General features: G+C 38.1%; 1 protein-coding gene across 1 annotated transcript in view; it reads right to left on the bottom strand.

Moving 5' to 3' along the window:
* Positions 1–3003, bottom strand: part of ADCY7 (adenylate cyclase 7) — a 31551-nt gene extending 28548 nt beyond the window's left edge. The window contains exons 1-2 of the mRNA XM_010282638.1: positions 2833–3003; positions 1391–1591 (exon numbers count right to left, since the gene is read on the bottom strand). Coding sequence (XP_010280940.1) covers positions 1391–1591; positions 2833–3003 — 372 coding nt within the window. The remainder of the gene's footprint in view (positions 1–1390; positions 1592–2832) is intronic.
* Positions 3004–10182: the final 7179 nt, after the last annotated feature.

Genomic DNA, 10182 nt, shown 5'->3' on the forward strand with positions numbered 1-10182 from the left:
ATTGCCTGGCTCAGCTCCATCTCAACATTGCAGCTCAACTTGTGCTGTTCCAGACGTGAGCTTCCTTCAAGGAAGTCTCAAGGCCCAGACTGCACTTAAATGTCTTCCAGACTAGCTAGCATGGTTGGAACAACAATAAACAAACAAACAAGCAAGCAAATAAAAGTTTTCATTCAACAAAAGTAACCTTTTTATGTTCATCTTTACTATCTTAGCTAGACTAAAAAAAAAAAAAAAAAAAAAAAACTTTTTCTGCCATATGTACAACCCCTATCACACAATGTTCTCAACGCTGTGTAATAGTTTTATAAGCATGGACAAGCAAAGGTCATACCTGCATTTAAACAGTAGCTTTAATTAGTGATAAATTCATAACTTGAGATAAAAGTCTGAAATGAACCTATTCACTTCTACTTTCTAATCTAGAGTCTCCTTATATTTTAGGCTTTAAATCAATATTAATGAATTATTACCGCATGACAACAACGCAAGACATTGTCCTGCATCACTGAAAGCAGCAAAACCAAATCCTGCTTCATTACATGTTTGTGCTTATAGTTAAGAACAGTAAATCTTGTTTTTTCCTGTGGTAATAGCTTCTTCCCTACATTAAAAAATACTGAATAGCAACTGTAAATACATGGTGTTGGATCCAGGCCATAATACAAATCAGATTTTGGTTGTTTAACTGATAATTTGTATCTATCTTTATTTGAAATAAAGAGGGGAAGGGGAAGAGTCAGTAAAACAAGATAAAAAGTCATTTTTATTTCATTAAAAACTCTTCTGTTTACATTATGAGAGCTTAGGAGGAGTTTCCTACAGATTATTATATTTTTGGCATCGTGAAATCGCCCGTCTTCTGATCAGAGATAGTAAGCAATGAACTTTAGCCACACCCAACTATGCCAGGATGTGTCATTAATTCTTATTGTTCGCTTCACCTCTCCCACTGATTTGAAAACACGCTCCCTAGGGCACACCCAGCTGTAGAGTCCTTTATGCGTCTCTTGAACACCACTTCAACCCACATAAATTAACAAAGTAAGTATAATTAATGAAAAATCCTCATAAAGATTAATTCATAGTAATTAAGATTTAGTAAAAATCTTAAATAAAAATATAACTAAATTACAACTTAAAGATGCAATCCCCGCATAGATTTATGTGGTTCTTCAATTTTCTCAGCTGAAATGTATTTTCACTATAATACAGAATACCAACTAAAATTGACTATAATAAACAATAAAACCAATTTACGAAAGTGAACCTAAATCTTAAGAAAAAAGTAAGCCGATATAACATTCAGGAAGAATAAAGCACACAGACACATTCGTATATACTGACTACCAGTTTTAACTAAGTACCCGAATGAACAAGATAGACATACCTGTTCCCACAGCTGATAATAATTTTCTTTTTCAAAGAGAGATACGTATCCTACGATTAAGAAGCAAATCCAAATCATAACTCCAAATAACGTGAGCCATCTCCGAAATAGGGACTCAATACATAAAAGTAAGTACATGACTGCAAATATGACAAGAGCAGCACATACTGCAATAATGAAGGCAAGATGATAATGTGCTTCCTGCAAAAGCAAAACAAAGTGTTGTATTAGGTTTAAATGCCCGCTTTAGAAGAAAAGGACAATGCATCTATACTGTCCTGGAAACAGCTTAGATAGCTTTAACATATGCTAACCTGAGTTCTTAAGTAGTCTAGCTGTGGCAGCATTAACACTTTCTGAGATTCACACATACAGAGATAATATAATAAATACTTTTATAGATACTCAGTCAACCACAGTTCCACCATTATTATTTCCCAAATCAGTGGTTTTGTCTTTTAAACTAAGTTCTAACTATACTATATTGTACAATGCAGATGTACCCAAATTAAATGCATTTAAGTTCAAGCTTTGCTAAAAAGGAGTGTAACAGCTCTTTTCCTAAGATTTACAGGACATGACTTGTAACATACAAATGGTGTTGCTACTTCTTTTCTTTTTTAAGAAATAAAAGCTAAAAGGGATACAAATGTAATTGGTAAAATTAGATTTGTTGCTAAAGAGAGACTTAAAGACAGTGTTAGAAGGCAATGAAGGATTATAACAGCTTCCTTATTACCTTTTACAACATTATCTTTAAATCAACTCCCCTTTCTGCCAGCTGCCAACTGGGGTGGCCTGAAGAACACCCAATTTCTTTACAGAAAATTGTATTACACTACACAATAAAAAATTCTTTAAGCTGCATCTTTCCTATGCCAGTAAGATCCCTGCTCTTTGCTAACTATTGATTCAACAGATCACCCATTGTACTGGGAGATTGCTGTTGTGTTTTTACTACCAAAAAAAAACCCCAAAAACCAGCAGCAATGAATATCTACAAATCCTTAAAAGAAAAATCACTTCAGGCATTCACAACCAATGAATCACTATATTATTTTGCATTTCTTAGATGACTCTCAAAAGAAAATATTAGAAATGCAGGACATGTTAACTTTTGAACTTGTTCCTTCCTTTGCCCCTTTATTACTTATTTACTATCATAGCTACCATTTAGCAGAGATTATGATGTGTTCATAATATACAGGAAAGAAACAACAATCCTTATAATAACTGTGCATGTGTCTGACAGTGTCCTCTCTTCCCTGTCCCCTCAAAAACATACGCAGCATTACATACACAATTACTTGATTTCTTTCAACATTGCAACTCCAATACGATGTGGCTCAAAAAATTATTTAGCCAGAAATGTTTTGTGTGCTGTTATAGTGATTCCTCATCATCTTTGAAAACATTGAACACAAAGAAAAAAGTATACTCACATCAGTGACAAAGAAGATTATAATTAGAGTAGTCCAGAAGAGGATTGCAATGAAGAGCAGCAATAGCAGAAGCGGATGCTGCTGGCTCGTGTAGCGGTACTTCTCATAGAGTGGGTCTGATATCCTGCAGTCATCCTTTTCGTTGAAGAAGTATTTACCTTTAGCTGGCATTTTCTCCCAGCTTGGCTGCTATTTCTCTCAGTTCCCAGTGCACACAACAAGACACAGTTGAAGCTACTGCTTCAAAGAGTTTTGTCTTTTCACTGCTGCCTCTGCGATCTTTAGGCACGCCGAGTAACCCACGTTCTCTGATTTTACTTCTCATGAGCATTAACTTCAGATTTCCAATGCAACCAGAAGCAAAAGAGTTAGCCTCCCCAAAACCATAAGCAATTCATCATCAGCTCCACACGTGAATCACTAGATCAACTTATATTTGTGCAGACAGAAGTTTTTGGTGTGGGTTTGGTTTTTTTATTATTATTATTTTGCAAGTCTCTAACTCCTTTCCATAAGCTTGAACCTCACTTCCTGGGATGAACTCTGCAGAAAGACAGTATTATTAAATTTATTTATTCAGTTATGTGTACACAGTGTTCCCCAAGGGGAAAAAAAGAAAAAAGTACATTCCTTAAGCTTCCTATCTGCATGCTCTAACCAGCGAGCTTTAAAAGCTCTTTCTTGCTGGTGGGGTGGAAGCCCAACAGCCCTGTACATGGGCAACACTGCCCAGCAGCCGCAGAGGCAGGGCGCAGGCAGCGCTCGCCAATGGCTGCTCTGCACACACCACTGCGCCTTTCTTTAGCGACTGAAACATTTTCATATGAAAAATGTACTACATTTATTTTGTTTCCTTTTGAGCAAGTAACAGTTTCCATGAGCATGTTCTGTAACGGAATACTAACAACTCTTTTGAAATGATGTGTACATCTGTGTGTATGTGTAGATATATATAAAATCTTTAACCACAATACACATTGTTTGCATTTTTTCAAAATATGCATCTTTTAGAAATTCTTTCCCTTATTGCTTTCAAACTTTAGTTAAAAGGCGTGGAAAATGAGAATATAGCTGTCCAAGCCAAAATTCATTAAACTTTTTTTTTTTTAAAAGACACTTCACATCTAATTCTATATATTTCCTTCGGCTCTCATTAATACCGTTTCCGAGGCAATAGGTGTGTTCCGTCAACAATGAACATTAAGGAATGAACTGTATTGTTAATTACTAATGACCAACGTTTTTCAAATAGATTCATGAACATAGTTCACTCAATGCCAAGAGACATAAAACAAAAAAAGGAGGGGGATGGAATGGAGGGAAGCATGAAAACCAGGATTTCAGAAGTCTTATTAAAACTTGATAAACAGGACAACAGCTTCTCTGCCACTTGACTGCTGTCACCATGGTGCCCAAGGCCATTGCTCTGGGGAGAAAGAACACACTAAAAGACTTGTAGAAAAGCCAAATCTTAGCTTTGTTCCTCTCAAAAGGCAAAATGCTTAACCACACACATGTGTTTAGACTGCACTCACACGACTGCCAAAAGTGGTGTTAAAGAAAAAGTTTCAGAAACCATACCGAGTGTTTTAGCCTACGTAAATAGAGCCAAGCACTAGCATACTATGCAATTATTAAAGACCAAGCAGACAAAACCAGATATACCAATACTGAGACTGGACAAAAAAAAAAAAGTGCACTTTTGCAGCAAAATTAGTAACTACAACTTATTGCCCAGAGTATATCACAAACTTGGATTAATCACAAAAAGAGAAAAGACCATATTGCATCACTCTGATTCAGTAACACCCAGAATAAACTCACATATATATTACAAGCCGAAATAAAATTGAAGACATCTTTCAATACATCTTTTCCATGTATAGTTAATGGCACACCTAATATCTCACCTGTACTGGTTATTAGTGAGCTTTTCTTCATAATAAAAGGCTTCTCACTTTTTACCTGAAAAAATTATTCTGGTATCATACCATCTGCCTGTGCATAATAACGCTCTTGCAAAGGTGCGTGAATGCATCTCAGAAATCCCTGACACTTAAAGGAGATGCCAAGAAGAAACTGAAACATTCAAATCACGCCCTAACGCATTTTCCAAGTCATACAGGTGACTGCAGAATTGCTTCACTTGAGTGTAGGCCTTTTTTTCTGAAGGGGAAACTACGAGAAGGTGTGCATAGGGGCAAGTATTTTCATCTTAATTTGTCTTTCAGTAACTAAGACAACTCACTATAGACAGTGGGAAGGTTACGAGACTGATGTACCAGAGGGGCAGACACCTCACTGAACAGCCTTTACCATGAGAGTGGGGGTGCAGGAGTTGCCTGATGTGATCCACTTTACATAAGAGACAAGAGACTTGCTGTCCCACTTTCCTCTAAAAGTGTATTTTCAGAATGAAAAAAAAATGAAAAAGTTCTCTAATAAACTTGCAGAAATATGATTTTGAGGGTAATTTTTATGATAATAGGTATTTTGAGAGGCAATTTTTCTGGTTAGCAGAACCAAATCAATTTTCTAAAAATAACTATTAATTGCTAAGCAGTAATACATTCGCAATTATGAGAGACAAATAATCCTGTCTTGGGCTACTTAATATTGAAATCCAAGAAAAGTTACTTCACAGCTTGCTTTCTGCAACTTATTCTTTTGAGTATGTCAATGAAAAACCAATACCAGGGACAATCTCTATTCTTCACAGAACTATACTGTGGCTGTGGTTCAGTTACCTAATGTTCAAAAGATGAAAAAGATGTCAAATGGCAGCTTGGAACTATCTCTGAATACTATGTAAGAATTTTACAGACACCAGGTTGAAGAGATATGTCTCTTCAATGGTTTAATCCATTTTAATAAAAGAAGGGATTGCTACCTTAACAACTTGTTTATTCCTCCATTGATCTTCGTATCTTACATTGCAAGTAATCACGAATGACTCCTGAGGCGTAGCATATTCTTCTCAAAACTCTATTAGGTAAGGGAACCCCCAAACAGTACTTTATTGGTTTACCAAGAATCTATAATACGCTGCATAAATGCTACTTTGAGATGAGTAATTCAACTCTGAACTAGCTTCAATTTGCATCCCACGTACCACTGTGACTACCACCCCCTTTTTTAAAAAGGTACCACAGAGCAACTTGTGCTCCTTCAGTACAAGTTAATTTTTTTAAGCTGCAAATTACTTGCAACACACAAAACTAGCTACTTGAGAATCATGCCATTATGCATTAGTTGAATAAACACATTTTTACATGTGACAAACGAAATGACCTGCCAATCATCATCTTAAAACAGAAATACACATACACACACATATTAGTACAGGAATTGTATCTCGGTTCCAAACCACTGCAAACACTTAAACATCTTTTTGCCTTTTTTTTTTTTTTTAACATTACTGCCATTAACTCTTTCCATTAACATACAAGACAATTATTTTTTTTTTTAAAGAAATTTTAATAGTCTTAGCTGAAATTCACCACTTTTTGTGCTCTTCCCCCTTCTCCAAATTTTTTCCAGCAACCTTCTGGAAGACAGACTTGGAATAGAGAAGATTGTCTCACAGATGGCATCACACACTAATAAAACCAATTTAAGACACTCCTGTTTATATATTTAAGGATCATGTGAGCACTGCGCACCACAGCATCACTTTTGCTTTTTTTGGTCATTGTTTCTCAGAGGTTTGCCGTTCTGACACCACAAGAGAGGTGTAGCCCTGGAACAGCAACAGGCTGCAAAGAACAAACAGCACTCCCAGAAGCACCAGTGGCAAACACACCGAGCCAAATGGGGGCTGGATCTGGGCTGCTGCCATCAAACCATGAAGCTCTGATCATCAGTTTATCAAGAAAAAGCCTTCTTTAGAAGCCTTCACTGTGTTCAGAAGAATTAGAAAGGAGAAGGAACAATTTGTCAACCAGATTAGTATATATAAGAAGCAACCCCGGCAGTATGGGTTGGAAACTGTGCTGAGAACCTACAGGTTTGTTTGTCTGCCAAACAAACGAATACGATTTAGTCAGATCTGGGTGAGCTCCACAGCCATCTGCATGGCAATTGATGTGAAAAGCATTTGGTCAGATAAAGAAATTTGCCCAATGAATGTGTAAGAAAAAACACTGGACATGTGACAGGCATAAAAAAATTGGACAATAGGATTCCTTCCAGAACATGAATCAGAACAGCTACAGCCTTCCAAATCTACCCTGTCCCAAGCCACTGGGAACACAGTTGTGTTCAGATTCAGCAACAGAAACTTATCCAGGTAAGTACTGGGCAAGACCTGGCGCACACATAGCCACCTTTCACTTGCAAGCAAAAAAGACATTTCTATCTTGCACAAATCTGGGTATTTCTGACTGGTCTATGCTTTCCTTCCCATAGATCGGAATTTTCAAGCATAACTAAACTCTCTGGTCTCCTACTGACAGAGCCATAGGATTTTCTTACCAAAAAATATGAAAGCAAACCTTTCATTAGGCTACTAGGCTTGCACTGAAGCTCTTTTGTTCTTCTGAGCTAGTCAAAACTGTCCACAGTGCTTTGTGTCAATACACCGTGTTTTCTTCAGAGCTGGCCTGGACTCAACAGTTGCAGAATAGACATGACCTTACTACACAGCCTGTAGAGACCACAAGTTTTAAAGAAAACTAACTGAAACATGATATCATGGGCTATAGTAACAAGTCCTATTACAAAAGTCAGAGAAGCCTCTTTCTTTTGCAGTTTGCTCAAGATAAGTAGCTACAAAGAAGCAAGTCTCTTCACAAGGAAAACTAATCTGGGGACGTGCATCACACAGACCAACAGTTTACTGAGGCAAACCAGAAAGTTAAGGGCAGATGAGGCAAATCAGCTGATGGGGTGAGAACACAATTCCTTGTGCCTCCAAAGCAGCAAGGACTTCCCTCATTTCCCATCTCCAGCCTTGTCATAAACAATATGCAATGTATCACTAGGTAACAGCCTTCCCCCCGCATTTGCATTGCGGACATATTTTCATAATACGGCTAGTTACTAAACAAAACATTCTTCCTCCCATCTTATTTTCTAAATAGGCTACTACTACTTTCCAAGGTGCATCAGCACTGTTATTTTCCATTCTAATAGCCAATTGCCACCCAAATAATTTTGTTAGCACCTCAAATTTCATTCTCTGGGCAGGTGACCATCTGTAAAATAATGTAAATGTTTGACATGGAGGTGATTTTTGCCTCTCAGCAATTCATTCAGCCCTACCTGTGCATACTCCAAGCCACATAGGTGAAGCAAGCACTGAACAGCCAGGAAAAATCAAGTCAATTTTTCTATCAGCTTGACGTAGAATCACATCAAATTCTTGCATCTCATAAGCCCCTTGAAGCTTCTGTCTGTGAAGGTTTTATTTTGCTGAAGCAATATTGAATGGGGAAATGCTGTGAAGCTCCAGGCTTCTCAAGATGCCTCTCAAAATATATTGACATTAAAAATTTGGCTTGAGTCTTTGTCCTGGTAGTAATTAAAGGGTCTTTCCCCTGTGCCCCAGCTCTTTCGACCAGCAGTAGGCAACTATCCAGCAGCTCTTTCTTTCAGTTCTAGCAACCTTTCCTGCTGTCTGGACAACTGCCTCAACTCCAAAAAGTCCCTAGTTCCCCACTGCCTGCTTGGAGCCAAAGGTAGGAGCTGCTTTTCTGTGCACATCCATCCCAATTATTTCTTGGTCACTCACTTTCCATCTAGTGCTCAGGTAAGTACCAGAGGCCCTTGGGTTTTCCCCAACAACATCCAGGTGCATTTGTTTCAGTCACACTGCATTGGGCCCTTCTTTTTTTTCTTTTTTTATTTTTATTGAAGCACTGCAGGTCACACGTCATCCCAAGGGTGTTGATGCACGGGGTAACTTCAGCACCTCCCTCCCCAGCAATCATCTGCAAGGAGCAATGCAAGGGCAGATGGAAGAGGGAGGAACGGGAGAACATTGAAGGCATCGAGAGCAGAGCAGAGCTCACCACAGCGACTTCTCTCAAACTGTGGCACAAAGAGCATTTTCCACCCTGGCAAAGCAACGTGGAGCAACAGAAAGAGTGATGTGCTACCCAGGACAAAAATCGGACTGGTGACAACAGAACAGCTCTTGGGATGGCCCTCCTTTGTTCTCTGTATTTGTGGAGCATGAGCAGTTTTCAGGTGGTAGCTCGGTCACCGGCTGGGGAGCGGATTTGGCAAACCTGCACCTTCCTGCCCACTCTCTCCCTTGTGCAACAGAATGTATGGACAGGCAGTGGTCACGTCCTTTCTCCCTTCTCTTGGGAGAATTATTCACAGCAGCTACTGACCAAGTTATTGCCTTTCTGAATGAGATCCGAGCATGTTGCAGTTCTGTTCTTCATTTCAAAAATACTGATGTATTCACAAACACATCCACAGTAACGACAATTTTTAAAGTATTTTTTCACTTAGCTGTTCATTTGCCAAGGACTCAAGTCTTACTCACCTAAAACTGTCTGTTCACTAAAAAGCAGTCTCACCGATGAAATATTACAACACACCCTAATAGAAAGAACCAAGTGAAGCGATATACACTGCCTTATTCCTCTCAATAACTGCTGCACAAAAGCAGAACCAGATTTTCCATCTTCAACTACTACAGCACCAAAGACAGAGGGTACAGTTTTGACTTCCATTCCATCTTTTGATTCACACAAGTGACAACAGTGTTTCTGAAATTACTTTAGCAATTTCCATGACAAGAATGATTGCTGACCATAATTACCTATTAGCAGATATTAAAAAGGAATCGGGAATCTATAAACATCCAGTAGAATAATGGAAGGAGATTAGTAGATGAATTATGAATCTTAGGCAAAAGTAATCCCCAGTCTAGTGGAATCCACAACTAATTCATTCTAGGAAATGAACGTTAGCAATCCAAATGTACACCACAGGAAATACCATTCACATTAACACTTCTTCATTTCAGATTCTGCTTTCAAATGCTAGCCTGCAGCCACCTTCACTTTTTCTACTCATATAAAAATATTAAATGGAGAACAAATGCATTTTTAATCATCTATTTGCTAGTAGTAAATATTACTTGCACAGGTAAGTTTCTTTACAAAGGTAAAGAGAGGCAGAAGAAATCCCATCACATGTCAGAACAATCAGGGTAAAATAAGACACTACATCACCTAGACTGTGCCCTTGAACATTGAGAGCCACGGCGATGAGAATGCTAAATATACTGCAAAGAAAGCGTTGAAATTGAACTTCTTTTATTCACATTCTTATTTCAGTAGATTGCTGCTTCTTGTGTCGTTTGTTTCCCAATAGTCTTTAAAATAGGAATAA

The sequence above is a fragment of the Phaethon lepturus genome, unplaced genomic scaffold (genome assembly GCF_000687285.1).
Source record: "Phaethon lepturus isolate BGI_N335 unplaced genomic scaffold, ASM68728v1 scaffold6670, whole genome shotgun sequence".
NCBI lineage: Eukaryota > Metazoa > Chordata > Aves > Phaethontiformes > Phaethontidae > Phaethon > Phaethon lepturus.